General features: G+C 31.4%; 1 protein-coding gene across 2 annotated transcripts in view; it reads right to left on the bottom strand.

Annotated features, from left to right (window-relative positions):
• The window catches only part of LOC143193038 (breast cancer anti-estrogen resistance protein 3 homolog), a 262,731-nt gene extending 258,250 nt beyond the window's left edge, over nucleotides 1-4,481 (bottom strand). Inside the window, exons 1-2 of one of the 2 annotated variants that reach the window (XM_076398961.1) lie at nucleotides 4,429-4,481; nucleotides 1,628-1,792 (exon numbers count right to left, since the gene is read on the bottom strand). In XM_076398961.1, coding sequence (XP_076255076.1) covers nucleotides 1,628-1,629 — 2 coding nt within the window. In that variant the 5' untranslated portion in view covers nucleotides 1,630-1,792; nucleotides 4,429-4,481. Of the gene's footprint in view, nucleotides 1-1,627; nucleotides 1,893-4,428 lie in introns of those variants that run through there. The other variant, XM_076398960.1, reaches the window with a different exon arrangement.
• Nucleotides 4,482-17,808: the final 13,327 nt, after the last annotated feature.

Raw genomic sequence — 17,808 nt, 5'->3', positions numbered from 1 at the left:
ATGAAGAACTGCACGATGACCTGGAAATCAAATGGATTTGCGAAGTTGTGCAGGATTTCGCCTTGAAACACGAAAGAAGATTACTAAATCATTCTAACGTGGAAGCAATACAACTGCTGGACAGCGCACAGGATGTCAGGAGACTGAAACGAACAAAACCGTACGGACTTGTGTGAACATTTAGTGTGTATTGTTAGTGTAAACTATAGCTATAAGTTAATAATTAATAAATAATTATAATTTTATAATTGAGGAATACATACTGATGTATTTTCTCGTACTCGTCTTGCTTGTTAATTAATCCAAGCACATAGGAAAAGTAGTAATAAATTAATTGTAATAATAATAATTAAGATTGTACTAAGCGTATCTAATAAAGATGTCATAAAAAAAATTTATTTGTTTAAATAGTAAAGCGCTTGATATGGAATTTTTAAATTTATTTTGTGATGTTCCTTCTTACTTAAAAAGAAGGCCTTTTAGCTTAACATTTCATTGTTTTAACAGGATTACAAATATGGAGAGTCAAAGGTAGGTTTAGTTTTAGTTGTTACAAATAGGACAAATTAATTAAATGATGATTGAATAAATTTTGCAGTGAAAGTAAATGAATATGTCAAGTTTGTAATATGACATACTTAATAGCTTTCTGGATAACCAAAATTACTCACAGAGCATTACTCGATGAAACTATCAATGGAGATCGCTATCGATCACAATAATGATGCCTTTGAGCTACGTGAAAAACTACTGGAATGCGAGCAAAGACACCACAATGTTATTCTTCAGCATGACAGCGTTCGGGGACACGCTGCAATTCTGGTGAAAACATTAAAAGGAGAAGCCCCAACTGTCGTATTCTCCAGACTCTGCTCCTTCTGATTACTATTTGTTCCTACTTATGTGTCGTGACCTGTCCGAGTAGTGTTTCACTTCTTATGAAGATACCAAGAAATGGTCCGTAACACTTGCTAATGCATAATGGACAACACTTGCTGCATTGCTGCATTATCACAAGTATACAAAACTCCCAAAATGTTAAATTAATTGAATCGATACCCGAAATATGTCAAGATGTAATAACAAATAAAGGTTTCATTTTTACGTGTTCTTTTTTTTATATATTTTAAAGTCTCCTTTCACCAACGAGGGTTTATCACGGTTCGCGGCATTAAGCCTGCCGTCTGGCGAGTGACCAACTTAGGAATCATTCCAGAAGACATCGGGGCCTACCCAGCACGGTTACTGGCGTGACTGGGATCTTTTTCCTTGTCTGATTTTGCACTCTTGCCTAAGGACAACCACAAATATTAAACAATCAGAAACATAAATTTACGACCATGTCCCAGCAGGATTCGAACCCGCGACTAGTAGGAGGACTGTCCTGTCGCCTTTACCACTGCGCCAACCAAGTCGGTATTTTATACTTTGTGTTTTAGTTTCTTTATATAAATGTTATATAAAAAATATGTGTTATTAGTCTTACAATAATTATTCTATTACACTACTACCAACTATCAGAGATAGAAAATTAAAAAGAATAAATCCTTTTATAACGCATACAATTTAAAAATAATAAAATATATAAAAACTAGTTTAAAACTATAACAATACAGAGCATACTTACATTATCGTAGATGTATATTTCCTTTAATTAACACATCACAATTCCACATGCACTATAATTGTTTTCAATCAAAAAGAACCTTGCACGAATCACTGCGAAACTAATGTTTTTCACATTACAGCGATGAAAATATTGATTCTTATTATTGAGTCGGAATAATCTGGTCTAAATTAAACAATACCCCGATAAAGTAATACCAAACCTACACCAGATTGTGATATACAGAGAGGTGTTATTTTTTGGATCAAGGAAATAAATTGTTTATGTTTCTAGTTAAAACGGTTGGAATTAATCTTTGTCGGCGAGCGAAGGAAAGTAAATTATGATGTAAAAGAAAATTGAAGAAGTTAATGGTTTTTTTTGTTGATGGAAATTTAATTTGAAATAATCTACCTTCATTCTGCAATAAGTCACATATATCAGTATAAAATAACGATTAAAATTTTTAGTATTAAACTAGCCTAACTGAACGTTTATTCTAGCAGAACTGGGGTATAAAAATTTTCTCAAGCTGTAATTATTTCTTATCAGAACCAGTTTTTATTGATGTTGACGTGTAGAATGATGATTCACGAACAGCATTGTATGATAGTAAACCTTAGTAAAACATATATTGATTTGTGACCTATTATTTAGTACGTGTTATTTAGAAAAATGTTATTTTTGTAGATTAAAATGTGATAGATTTCAGGGTTTCACATTTTTCCTAAAAGTATTAAATATAGCTATGTTATTACGGACTTAATTTATACAAATCTTTAATCAAATTTCTATCACGAAAATGTAAGCAACATCAAAACTAATTTTGAACAGATTGGTCATAGGTATCTACGATTTTGTGAAAGTAACATTGATATTATGATACAATGAAGTAATTGACGAATGTATGCGTTAAAATCTAATGAATACCAGATAGGCCTGCAGAACAAGTCTAATCTTACAGGCTCATTTCGCTGCTACTTGCAATATCAAAACTATTTGAGAAACTAATATTTAAACGTGTTAATCATTTTGTAATGATACCATTTGTAATAATTTCCAGTTTGGTTTTCGATATCATCACTCAACAATCGATCAAGTTCACAGAGTAACTGCTTCTATTGAAAAGGCGTTTGAGGAAAAGAAATACTGCCCTGCAATATTCCTGGATGTCTCACAAGATTTTGATCAGGTTTGGTATTTGAGATTAATCTGTGAGATGAGCAAATTGTTACTGCGTAACTATTGTCAAGTCTGTTGTCCCAGCGTAGTACCGTTCCAATAATGGTGTAAAAGTCGTTTCAAAAGAAACTCGTGAAAATGACTTGGTTCGGTCTTACACTACGGTCTCAGAAACGTTGCGATGACAGGATCATGGTTTTACCAAATTAGTGCCAAAAAATAATCAATCAAGTAGAGCAAATAATTAATTAGAATTTGAAGTATATATGAAATAATTGGTAAATTTGAATAACATGAGAAAAAGACAAAAATGATTTTCTCCCAAGCTGTTAACTAGTTTATATATGAATTAAAGGTAAAACAATGATACTTAGTCATTTCTATTGTTTTGTTTGTTATATATATACATATATATATATATATATATATATATATATATATAAATAAATAGAATTAAATTGTTTAATTTTTGGTAGGATATGAGTTTTTTAATACACTGTGCGGTAATTATATTAACCCGAATAAACTAAATTATTTGAAACGAATTTAATTGATAGTATATAAAGGTTACATATTTAGGTAATTGAATTTAAATGGACACTTTATTCTCTTTTCCTTGAAACTCGAAGATATATTAAAAATTGATCAATATATATATATATATATATATATATATATATATATATATATATATATGTGTGTGTGAATTATGTGCTAGACAATCAGCTAAAACCTCAAAGTTGGAACAGAACATGAGAACTGTAAATAAAGGAACTGGAAGTAATTTTCAGACATGGTTATGGCAATATTATGGTTCAGATCAATGTATCTAGTTAGTATTCTAGTTAAGAAGTGAGCAAATTAAAATTGTGTATGTTAGTATTCAATCCAATATATACAATATCAAGTTTTAGATACGGTTGTGCCAACTGTGTGGTTTAGAGCAACTCCTATAACTATGAAGTTGCTTCGACTGTAAAAATTATTAAGGAGTGTAATGGTACACTATGTTGCTTCGGCTTAGAAATGTTAACACACGCACACAATCAAACATAGCAAAGTATTTAAACGAATATTTACACAAGTATAATAGCCACCACGGAGCCCAGATTTGTCAATCATTTGAAAATTCATGGGATTAATTTAAATTACAAAACAAATAAAGATAATACGTTTACAAATAAAGGTGGCATATTTGACGATTTGTTGCAGGTTTGGCAAAATATCGCTAAAATTTAAGCAAGAAGTTGATTGAATCAATGCATCAAACTTATTTGTTAAGTTAATTAAAAATAAAAGCTTCCCGACGAAATATTTGGATAATAATTTCACATTTTTCAGTTATCATTTCTTCAGTTATAACCGCACCCTATTAATTTTGATCATATAGAACACTATATTTACATTAGTACTTATATTTATTTGAGAATGAATCTGGGAAAAAGTAATAATGATAAAAATATATGTGTATGTGTATATATTATTTAAAGAGATTTTCTATTTATACTCTAGTTTTCCTGTATAATTTTACAATAATGATCCGCGATTTAACACTCGTTGAATTTAAAATATTGTTCAGATTGATGCAACGAATTTCGCGAAATTATCCTGTATCCTGTTTAAGTAAATTTATTCGGTACCATTCCACGTTTGATAAAATAACTAAATATCGTTAATCACCACTCGGTTATTTATCACGGGTTTTCTTCGAACCAACCTTTAGTACATAAATCGCGTCAAAACACGAAATACTCCTATGGCACCAGATTAAGTTCACAGAATGGTTTAAGGTTAAAAGCTACGCGACCCGCGTTCACTATACTTCGCGACCGATGGTGCATGACGTACCAGCAATCCGTACACCGAATGGTAAGCACGACTCTCCACCAAAGTAACAGCCAGCAACTACCCGGCTATCGTTTTTATTGGAATCATCTCGCTACAGAACTGGTTTACATTCGCCGCACTCATCCATTATGCCCAATTTGCCTAAATGCTAATTAAGTTTGAATGGATTTTCGGGGTCAATTTCTGCACCGCCAGTTTCGTCAAGTGGCCGCCAATGGGTACCAATAAAAGCAATAAAAATCGAGTAACATTTCGTCTGGTTTATAATTGGTATTTTCAGAAGATAAAAATATAATAGTCGATGTGCTTATAAAATACCATTATTAACTCACATCAGTAGCAAACAAAAATAATTATTTGTCTTCACTTTATTTGTTGTTTTATCTTATTATATCTTAATGTTTTCATATATGTACCAAACTAATTAGTTCAAACTTTACATAACAATATAATTTATAATTGCAAAAAATCAATTTACTATATAGTATATTTTAAATAATTAAAAATCTTACATAAATGTTTAAAGTGGTGGACATAAATACCCTAAAGCTCTTTTTATATTTTCTATTTTTACGCTATAATTTATCTATATTTTTTATTTATTTAATCAATATTTTCTAGATAAAAATGTATAAGAAATTAGAATGATGGTAATTTAAGTTTTATAATTAATATTTTCATATCATAAAAATATGATGGCTGACGTATTTACTAAATATCATAATCGATTTATATCAGTAGCAAACAAAAATAATTATTTGTCTTTATAGTAAGGAGGAATATATTCAAAAATTGTTTTATCTTATTACATTTTAATGTTTTAATATACGCACGGAACTGAATTGGACTTAAACTTTATATAACAATAAAATGTACAGTTGCAAAAAATCAATTAACTATTTAATATATTTTAAATAGTTTTAAATATAAAACTAAATACCCTAAAACTCATTTTCTATTTTCTCTTTTATATAAATTAATATTTTCTAAATTAAAATGTATAAGAAATTATAGTTAAGGAAATTAACCACAAAACACGTATTTGTTTTATATAAATGGAATTTAAACACTGTATCTTAAAATGCTAAAAATATTCATGACATTTATTGGATTCATAGTTTAATAAATATTCAGAGTATAAGAAATGTTACCTCTCCTATGAAATATTTACGATATTTTAAGAAATAATAGCAAATTTTTTAAATATTGTGTATTTTTTTTATATTTCAATATTCTGACATATGTATACACATAATTGAATTTGGACATCAAATAACATTAAAATTTTGCAAGTGCAAAAAAGAAATTTACTATAATATTTTATTATGTTTGAAATTATAAATAATATTCAATATATATATAAAATACAATAGATATATACTAGAATAGGCTAATAAATAATATGTTAATAAAATATTAGGCCTTAAGCTCTTTGTAACTTTTTTTAGTTAGACTATTTAAGAAATTATAAACAAAGCATCTCAACACGAATTTTTTTTTAAAATAAATTTAATTTAAAAGCTGTCATAAAATTCTGAATAAATTATTAACATTTCTGTATTTGTTGACTTATAGTCTAATAACTTTTCAACAGTATGTCAAAATATTCAACATATTTTAAGAAATAATAACAAATATTTGATGTAAAATTGTATTCAAAATTTATTTTATTTCAATGTCTTTGACAGGATTTGAAACACCGCAAAATAAAAATAGCAATTGGAAAAGAGCAATTTAATTAATTAGAACGGATCTTATATAAATAACCACTTGTCTTAATTTGCAATTAAACTCACATCCGGCCTTGTCTTATTTGCATTTTAAGTAGCTCTCATATTTTTCAAGAGTGCCTTAACATCATTACATTGTTGCAATCACATATTTTACACAGCGTATATATTTTAAGACATACAGACGTTATATAATATAAAAATACTAAATACAGGAGATTATATATTTATATTGTAATATTAAAGAGGTAAGGATTTTGAATACCTAACGTATAATCTTAACTGTGCATCAAGATATGGCGACATCTATCGACGAAGTAACAAGATAAAATATGATGATTTTTTGCTAGAATTGAAAGAAAATTATATTAGAAAATAGGTATCTGTAATCGATATGTTTTATTGTACGTTATACTATTATTGAAAAGCAAAACAAGCAGCCCTTTAAAGAATAAAATGGCAAAACAACTATATGATACAGTTTTCAATGATCAATATATCTATTGTTACTATAAGAGTAAGATAACAGAAACACTAGCTTCTAAATCTCACAATTCCCTGGCAGATGGCGCGCATCGAAGCAAACTGTAAAGTGTTTGAATTACTAGTTCGTCGGGTATTAGCACTATGCAGTAGAGGGTAGCACCATACACTGTATTGTTTATATAAATAAATAGTAACATATAATAAAAAATATATAAAAATATATTTTTTTTCTGGACGTTTTAAGTAGAATAGTTAGAAGTAGAGTTCTTAATGATAAAAATATTTCAGAAGTAACTATCCTTATTCAGATCAAAATGGTACATCGTTTGTTTTCTACAGTGCCAGAGTACACAGGAAAGAAAAATTTAATCAGTGGGCCCGTATTAGAACAAAAACATACTGGATAGATTGCCACTTTTCTCACAACACTTATCTCTACAACACTTATACACTATACATCTGCACACATACATCTTATACACTGTCATCTGCTTTTCTGTACATTGTCCAGCAGTTGTATTACTTCGACATAGCTGTGATTTAGTAGGGTTATTTCATGTTTAGTTGTGAAATTTTGAACAACTTTGTTAATCCATATTATTTCGGGATCATCATGTAGTTCTACGTTAGTTACGTAGCGATAAGTACTGGTACTTAATCGAGTAACTTCGTTTGGTAGTTGTATTATTAGTCGGTTTGTTGAGCGCAATATTTGCATCCATAAGTGCAATTAGGTTATGTAATATAATTTAGGATACAACTCTTGGTTATAGGTAAAGGAATACTTTCTGAATCAGTAAAGCTCTTTGATTTTGATAACGAACTTAATGTTTCCAATTTAATCTACCATCGAGATGGATGCTGAGATATTCCGGCGATTCTGCTTGAGGAATTGGGCAGCCTTCAAGTGAAATAATTAGAAATAACCATTACCATTACGATATGGCTGCTTGTAATAATTAAATGGAAAGGAACGTGAAGAGAGGAGAAACAAAGGCTTTAACTCAAAGAGCCAGTTGTAGTTAACTAGCTGGGCCCAATTATGTTGTACCTCGTTTTTGCTGAAAAATGAAACGAATGGGATAAGTTCAGTACGGATACAAATATTTGTGATGTGGAGGGGAAAGGGGACTGCCGATTTAGCCTGACTATCTGCATGCTCATTTCCCGGTATGCCAACATGAGAAGGGATCCATAGTAAATTTGTCCTGTAGCCATTCAGATAAAGGGTATTAATGATTGACAGTGCGTTGGTGACGAAGGAATGGTTAAACTTCTGTTCCAAGAATCATTCGAGAGCATTTCGGGAATCGGTAAGGATTAGCCATTCTTTGAAGGATTCTGTTGTGTTATAGGATAGAGCTTTGATTATCGCGAATAGTTCAGCACTCAGTATTGTATCTAGTAATGCTATTACATATACACTATCACACCAGAGACTAAGATAGTGTTAATGGGTTCTCCTAAATATATACTTAGATTTAAGTTTAAGTAAAGACAAATTGTAGGTTAGTTAGAAACGACCAGTACCAATGTAATAATTTTTTTTATTAATCTCCCAGAACGTCAACAATCTGCCCGTGGGCATATAATTGCCCACGGGCAGATTGTTGATATTTATATTGTATTGAGATTGAGATTGTATATATGATTTGTGTGTGTGATCTACTGTACAACTTATAATCTAAATCTTATTGTAGATACTACTTTAACTTATTTTAAAGTATATCGTAACTTATTCGAAAAACTGTTCTAGCTTATTCTAGAGATCATTAAATGTCACTCTATGTTTCTATTAATCAGTTCGCACTGAGTTCGCACGCATTTGAGCCTACGCACTTCACTATCATCGCGCAAATTAAACTGTTTGGCGAGTGCATTGGGATGCACTAATAGTCTTTCAGAGTATTTCGCACTAACACTCCGAATCACACTCGTTATGGGTGCTATGGGGATATTACGCTGAATCAGTTTGTTGGACACGTACGAACGTGGACGCTACCAAGCTAATCTAATGACTGATAGCCAATATAACAAATAAAAAGCCGCCTGGAATGCTAATGGACTGCAGCAACATGCCAGGGAGATTAAAATGTTTCTGTATATGAACAAAATATTGATATCTAAATATATATATTGATGAAAAAGTATAATAAACAATGAACAAAATATATATATTGATGGTATCCGAAACACATTTCACTGATAAAAATTATTTACGGATTCTGACATATACATACAATATAATACAAGCTGTATCACACAAAACATGCAGATGATGAAGCACATGGAGGATCATCTGTAATTATTCGTGAAAACATAAAACACTGTGAAAGAGAGAAATTCAAATTCGGCGAGGAATATTTACAAGCCACCAGTGTAACCATTGAAGAAGTGCATGGACCACTAACAATGAGTGAAATCTAATTTCTACCTAAACACAACAACAAGGCAGAACAATGTCACGGTTTATTTAACACGCTGGGTAATACATTCATTACCGGAGGAGACTATAATTCAAAACATGTAATGTGTAGATTAATAACAGCAAAATGCAGAGAACTGGTCAAAGCAATAAAGGCACATAACTTACAACACATCTCTAGTGGTCAGCCAACATATTGACTGTCAGATAGAAATGAAATCCCCGATACCATAGACTTTTGTGTTATAAAAAATATTGACACCAAAACGTGCAAAGCTGAATCATGCTTCGATCTATCATCTGACCACTCACCAGTAATTGTAACAGTGGACGCATATATTCTTAACAAAACAAAACCACCTTCTTTGCATAACACCAAAACCAACTGGCCAATATTTAGGGAGAAATTAGACAGTTCAATATCTCTAAATTTACCTCTCAAAACAGAAACAGATACAGAAATAGCAGCAAAACAATATATTTTATATATAACAAACTCTATACAAGAGGCCCTATGGTACGCAACACCTAATAGCGCGACATATCAAATGTTTAATTATATTTCATCTATAATTAAACAAAAATTTGCCGAAAAGAGAAAACAGCGTAAAAACCTGGCAACAAATCAGAACAGAAGAAAACAAAAGAAAATTCAACAAGGCCACAAAAGAGCTAAAGAAGTTAATAAATAAGGAACAAAATCAAGGAATTCAAAACTATTTAGAAAACTTAACGCCAACTGACGCAACGGAATATTCTCTCTGGAAAGTAACAAAAAAAAAATTAAAAAACCTCAACAACATAATCCACCCACTAAAATTGAAACCAATTCTTGGGCTAGGAATGATTACGATAAAGCGTATGAAATATCCGCAACAAAAGAAAATAACATAGTTGACTTTCTTAGTAATCCGTTTCAAATGAATCTGCCACATGAGAAATTTACTGTTAAACAAATAAACAAACATTATATAAAGAAATCGTTTCTAAAAGAGCTCCTGGTTTTGACCTAATAACCAGAAGAATCTTAAAGGAAACTGTCAGGAAAGTGGATCAAATAAATAAGATACATATTTAATGGCATGCTAAGACTACTTTCTTACTTTCCTAGTACTTGGAAAGTGGCTCAAATTATTATGATTCTCAAACCTGGGAAAAATCAGAAGACGTCTCCTCTTATCGTCCTATAAGCCTGTTACCTGTGATCTCTAAACTATCCAAAAAACTATACATTAAGAGATTAAAATTAATTGCGATAAATATTATTCCAGACCATCAATTTGGCTTCCGTAATAAACACGGAACAACAGAACAAATACATAGAGTAGTCAACCAAATTAACAAAAACTTAAACGATAAAAAATATTGCTCCGTTGCATTTCTCGATATTACTCAGGCCTTCGAAAAGGTGTGGCACACACTGCATATTAAATTGAATAAGCTTTTGCCCCATACGCACTTTCAATTGCTGAAATCGTACCTCTCAGACAGACATTTTACTGTGAAACAGGGTGACGAATACACTGACCTACAGCCCATATATTTGGGTGTTCCACAGGGCAGTGTTCTCGACCCATTGTTATATCTTATGTATTCAGCTGACACTACTGTTGCAGCATATGCTGACGATACTTAAAATAATCGCAGAAGAATGTAATAAATAAATCATAAAATGATGCTATATTTTAAGAGATGAACCCCTATATATACATCAGATTTGTTATTCAAATAGAACCTAAAATATTTGTTATAGATAAAAATACCCAATAAACCAAAAGTCTTTGTTAAAGCAAAATCGAAAATTATTTATTCGCCAAATCCTCATTCGTTCCGTATCACAACAGGCTTATGAATTAACCATGCTCGGGTTGTAAAACGGCCGGAAAGCTCCATTTTTTTCGCTTTCGGTTATGTCACCCCCTCACGTAGTCTTTAAAATCCAAATGGCGAAACTGCGAGCGGACAGATCTCGACCGCCCAAAAACAATTTGCAACTAAAAAATTCAACAGTCAATTCGGGTCCTCGGACGGCTCGACAAGAAAAAATAGGCGGTAATGTTTCACAATCTTTATATTGCATTTCGTTCCGACTCCGAAAAGTTATGTTCTGTCAGTGGTGGCGAACAGACCGTAATAAGAACCGTCTTTGAATTATTTAAATATGCTGATTTCCGACGTGGGTACCATTCGTCTTCGATTCGCGTCTTCAGGTGGATTGGTTCATGATAGCAGAAATAAATGTTATAACGTTATTACACGATTGTATAATTTTATTCCTGATTAAGATGATTAGGGTGTAACTTAAAGGAATTTCTAAATATTGATAGCAATGTCACTAACCAGGGACACAATAATAGCGTCAGTTTAATCTTTTAAAGGCTAGTTTTGATCAGGGTTGGGCAGTGTTTGAATTATTTGTTATACAAATACGTAATTGTAATATGAAACTAAACGTATTGAAACGTATTAAACTACTATGTATTTATAAATTGTATTTGAGATACCTGACGCTGATATATTCGTAGTTAGTGGTTCAAATACTTATGACTTCAAAATACATTTGCGCGTAAATATATTTAGCGATCTTGTTAATAGGTTCAATATAAAAAAAATGTTCGATAGCTTGTGCAAGAAAAATAGCGACCGCAAAATGTATCACTCTTTGTTGTGACGCATTAGGGTGTGACAGGTCAATTGAAAAGTCCTCGGCCTGACACAAAAATCCATATGTTTTTAGTTAGCGCTAACCCTCAAAAGATGCGTGTATAAATTTGACAGTTGTTGGATCATTAGTTTGTGAATTATAGCATTTTGTGTGAAGCAACTTTTGTTAATGTAAAAAAAATGGATAAAAAGGAATTTTTAAATTTTTTTCCGAGTTTTCGGACACTGCCCCTCGAAAATCAACCATTGGTATGCTAAGTATAGACGTGGTAAAATAAGTATCGAACACGGTGAACGAAGTGGACGCCGAAAAGAGGTTGTTACCGACGAAACGAGTAAAAAATCCACAAAATTATTTTGAATGGTCGTAAATTGAATTTTAATGAAATAGCACATACTCTAAAGATATCAACTGAACGTGTACATCATATCATTTACGAATATTTGGGTATGAGAAAGTTTTGTGCCAAGTGGGTGCCGGGTGAGCTCACTTTTAACCAAAAACAACGACGAGTTGATGATTCGGTGCAGTGTTTTTATATGATCAAGCGTAATAAACCCGAGTTTTTGCGTTGATATATGACAATGGATGAAACATGGCTCCATCATTTTACTCCGAGGTCCAATCGACAGTCATCCGAGTGGACTCATGAACCCGCTCTAAAGCATGGGAAAATGCAACAGTCGGCTGGCAAGGTTATGGAGTCTGTATTTTGGGATGCGCATGGAATAATTTTTATTTACTACCTTGAAATGGAAGGACAATCAGCAGTGACTATAACATAGCGTTATTAGACCGTTTGAAGGGCGAAATCGACGAAAAACGGCCGCATTTGAAGAAAAAGAAAGCGCTGCTTCACCAAGACAATACACTGTGTTACAAGTCAGTAAAAACGATGGTAAAAATCCATGAATTGGGCTTCGAATTGCTTCCTCATCCACCGTATTCTTCAGATATGAGAACCAGGTCACCAAGGCTCTTATGTTCGTGGCACGTTATAAAGCAATAGGACGTTCAAGGTAAAAGAAAAACAAAAAATTTGGAACCAAGAGCGCAAATGAAAGAAGAAATGAGAAACATTATTAATGAAACAGATGAAACCAAATTTTTGCAGATGGTGGGGGTGTACACTACAAAATTACAAGAGATGATACAGTTTAATTTTTATATTACTTATACAAGTATGTGCTGCTACCACAGTTATAACAATAGCTTTATTGTAAAATTATTTTTCCAGGTATTGGTTACAAGATGAGAACAACATGAAAAAATGTGGCCTCATTGCTTCCAAAAAATCCTAAAGAATAATGGAAATGATTTTTGATATTGATATTCTATTAACTACCTACTACTGATATTCTATTATCTTTTATTTACGCTATACTAAATGCATAACATTTCATTTGAACATCTAATTTTTGTTAATCTTTAAGTATCTGCAAAATCACAATTTTAAAGGTATAAAGTTTACATAAACATAATAATTTTTCATTGTTACCTTTATTATAATCGTCAAGAAACATTTGTTTTCATATTACCTAACATAAATATTCACTTGTTTCATAGCAATCTATAAAATTATTGAATGGTATCGGATTATACCATTTTACTAATAATTCTGTCTGCTGCTAATTTTCTCTATTAAATAATAAATAATTTTATTTTTTCTATAGACTTTTGTAAATATAAAGTTACCCTTAAAACTGCTTCCTAATCCTAACTCTCGTAAATAACAACGCGTGGCTGTGAAATCTATTTTGATTAGTTTATAATAAATGCTCATAAATTGTTGTGGACAATCCCAGCAGGCACGACTTTTTTTTACTGTCCTCTAGTTTGATGCCTCTAGTTCGGTTGTCATGTTAAGAAAATAGACTCAATGGTGATAGTAAACCCTAATCGTTATAAAGCAGACCGTATGTAATAAATGTTTCCATCTCTCAGGCAAGAAATATTTTTAAGAATCTTACAAACCAACACAAACCGCGAGAGTCCAAGTGCCACTGTATATACTAGATGACAACTTTATAATCGAACCAAAAATAAAGCTTAAATTTGCAAATTATGATGCTTCCCATATTTAACCAATGACTTTTATGTTTGGAATTGCTATTCCTCATTTTTCATTACCAGTACATGAATCATTAATGTTCCCTGTGATCCAAAAATTCCTTCCATGTTGTAGCATTCGAAGCCAATGTTAAGCCGTAGGTCCAGTGTATATAAATCCAATGTTATTAGTATTTTGTTTTCCTGTTTTCGTTTTGTAATTAATTAAAATAATAATATATAATCATATATTTACATATTATTTTACTATCTTAAATTGTATAATACTGAATAATAGCTAAATGTGAATTATTTCATGAAATATAATATATCATCAATTGTTAAAGATGTAATATAATTCACAGGTCCGATGCATTTTTTAATTAAAGTAAGTGTCATATGTTTAATTAAAAAAGTCTTTTCTAAAATGTATAATATTTACACCCTGCCTAATTAAGTCAAAGACAGATAGCCCCTTGTCAGTTTCGTGCTCTCGCAATCATCCTACCGATTCAGTGTTTAATTGTGTCAGTAAATCATTCCCGACTATCAAATGGAATGTTATGACGTGACATAAATATTTTTATGAGTGTTTTATAACGCCTCTTTGTCAAACATTCATAATGAATATGGAAAAGTTGACGTTGCTTTGAAATCTTTTCAATACATTTTACAATTTGTCTTATTTAGATAACTGGTATATTATTTATATACTGTATATAAGATATGTCATTTAAGATTTGAGATATTTTTTATTACAAAACAAGTCAATTGAAAAGTCCCCGCCCTAACATATTAAAACACATTTTTTTTGGCAAATTCCCTTCAAGGGTGATACACTGATTATAGCGACCCCCCAACCTTTCGATATCATTTTTCGGAAAGACTTCGGAGTGAAATGATGGAGCCATGTTCACATCATTCACCATGTTCACATCATCCATTGTCACATATCGGCGCAAATACTAGAGTTTATTACGCTTGATCATCTTCAAACACTGCTCCGAATCATCAACCCGTCGTTGTTTTTGGTCAAAAGTTATCTCGCGCGGCACCCATTTTACGCAGAGCTTTCTCATACCCAAATATTCGTAAACGATATGATGTAAGCGTTCAGTTGATGTTTTTAAATTGTCTGCTTTTTCATTAAATTTCAATTTACGGTCATTCAAAATCGTTTTTTGTATTTTTTAAATGTTTTCGTCGGTAACAACCTCTTTTGGGCGTCCACTGTGTTCACCGTCTTCAGTGTTCATTTCAAAACGTCTAAATTTAGCATACCAATCCTTAGTGGTTGATTTTCCTGGAGCAGTATCCGAAAACTCAGCAACAAGCCAAGTTTTTGCTTCAACTGTATTTTTTACCTTCGAAAAGCAATATTTTATCATCACGCGAAATTCCTTTTTATACATTAATTTCACAATAACAAAAGTTGCTTTACTCAAAATGCTATAATTCACAAATTAATGAACAGCTATCAATATATCAGAATCTTTTAAGGGTTAGGGCTAATTAAAAAAATCTGGAATTAATTCTAGTAGCGCCATCTATGTGTCAGCCCGGGGACTATGCAATTGACCTGTTATATAAAATATCGCCTATAATGTAAACAAAATAATTTAATTGTTTTAAAAATTGTTTAACATACTTCTTTTTAGCAACTAGATATTATTTGAATTAGACGAACTACCGACTGCTAAGTGATCTTATATCAGTCACCCATAGGATTCATTTTTATTCAGATTCATCAACCTGGTGGTACTTTACATTTTTGCTTATAGATAATCAGAAATAATAACAAACATAACAAACATATTAGTAACGCTATAACGACAATTTTATTGTCTTTTGAACACTGCACTAGTAAATCGGTAACATTTATTTCAATTAAATGATATTTGTTGTTTATGACTTTTGACCAAATTTGTCGCAGTAGTGAGATTATTGGTAATAAAAAATTCTTATACTTCTTTATATTCTATTTTTTACCAACTCAACAATTCTCCTTTTTACCAACTGGGTTTTTTTTATTGGACCTACTGCCTAACGCGGGCACTGAAGCATGGCTTTCGGCATTAAGCCAACTGACTGGTCATTCGAGTTCCGGGTCATCCAGACATCCAGACTGGTGTTACCAGCTTGGTTACTGGCGTGACTGGAATTATTTTCCTTATCTGGTTGTGCACTCTTGCCTTTTAGACAATCACAAACATCAAGTTACGACAATGCCCCAGGAGGATTCGATACCGCGGCTATCACAATAGTAGGAGGACATCGGTAGCCAATCGCCCTGTCGCTTTGATTAACATCATCATCAGATAACAAATTGTATATAGCATACAACCATAGAAAGTTAAATATTGTTACTTTTGATTACTCTGTTAGTATCTGAGCAATGGAAATAAAAAAAAATTAATCTTATAATATGTATTCAAAATTGTATACACCAGTATAAACCACTTTGTATAATTGTTAAGCAATACTGCTTAAAAGTTTGTATTGCTTTTGATTACTTTATTGGTGTTTGAGCAATGGATGAGCAAATTTAAGTTCAGAAAAGAAATTGTACATAGTATACCACCAGAGAAAGTTAAATATTTGAAATTTTATAATATGTACTCAAAATTATATACATTAATATAAACCATTTTTCTTTCTTTTATTAAGCAATACCGCTTAAAACTTTGTGTTACTTTTGATTATTCTATTAGTGTTGCTGCAATGGAAGAACAAAATTAAGCCCAGAAAAGAAAATTATAAATAGAATACCACCATAGGAACCTAAAACATTTAAAATTTTATAGTGACAACGAATGTATGTGCCCGCTTTGTTAAAAGGTGTATTATGATATGTCCTGAAAGAAAAAAATTACTTATGCGAAGATTTAACCCGGAAATAGATTAACAGAATTCGAAATTAACAGAAAGTTATAGGAGGGAAGATACTTCTCCTACCACAATAGATATGTTAATGGCATTTCGTATATCAAAGTAACAGTACTAGTAATTTTATTCATCTCTTTTATACAACATTATGATATGTAGGAATATATATATATATATATATATATATATATATATATATATATATATATATATATATATATATATATATATATATACATAGATCTATGATAAAACGTTTTTTAAAAATCATTTTAGCAACAAACAAAAGAGAAACGGAACGAATAAAGGGCAATCACGTCATTTCGGTCCCCTCTGCTCGGTAGTGTGGCGGCCCCTTTCGGCCATTCGCTCTGCCATGCTCTCCCTGCGGAAAATCTATTACACGGCCTAGTATTATTGCCCCGCTGAGTTCATTGAAATATGGGGAAAATGCCGCTATCATTTGGGACGGAGGGTTGCGACGAAATGATTAATAGTTTAGCCCTTTGCTTGATAATCGGTTTCATTACAATTACAATATAAACATGTTAATCAATTACATTGACACGGTGGAATTTTTTATTTCGTTTTCATTTAATGAACGGCTTCTAATTTAGCCCGGTTTCCAATTATACACCTAAAACATGGACGCGGATTATGGGTAATATAACAAGTTAACGAATAATAGCATAGATTTACAGCAGTTCAGGAAAAAATAATAAGTAATAAAGCTTCAAACAGAATATGTACCGCAAGTATTTATATAATTATCTGCATTACTATTGCTTTAATTACTATTTGATATTAGTTAGTAATTATTCTCCATTGCTGTTTGTTCGGGAATCTTACTAGTGAGACTAAGAAAGCACATTATCTAGACTGAGGTATATGTATATTAGTTGGAAATTTAATTTTAAGTGGATATTTAATA

Source organism: Rhynchophorus ferrugineus, unplaced genomic scaffold, assembly GCF_030347505.1.
Source record: "Rhynchophorus ferrugineus isolate W39M unplaced genomic scaffold, kcgeb_rfMv2 rfM3, whole genome shotgun sequence".
Taxonomy (NCBI): domain Eukaryota; kingdom Metazoa; phylum Arthropoda; class Insecta; order Coleoptera; family Curculionidae; genus Rhynchophorus; species Rhynchophorus ferrugineus.
The sequence above is the reverse complement of the archived record's forward strand: the minus strand, read 5'-3'. Positions and strand labels throughout refer to the sequence as shown.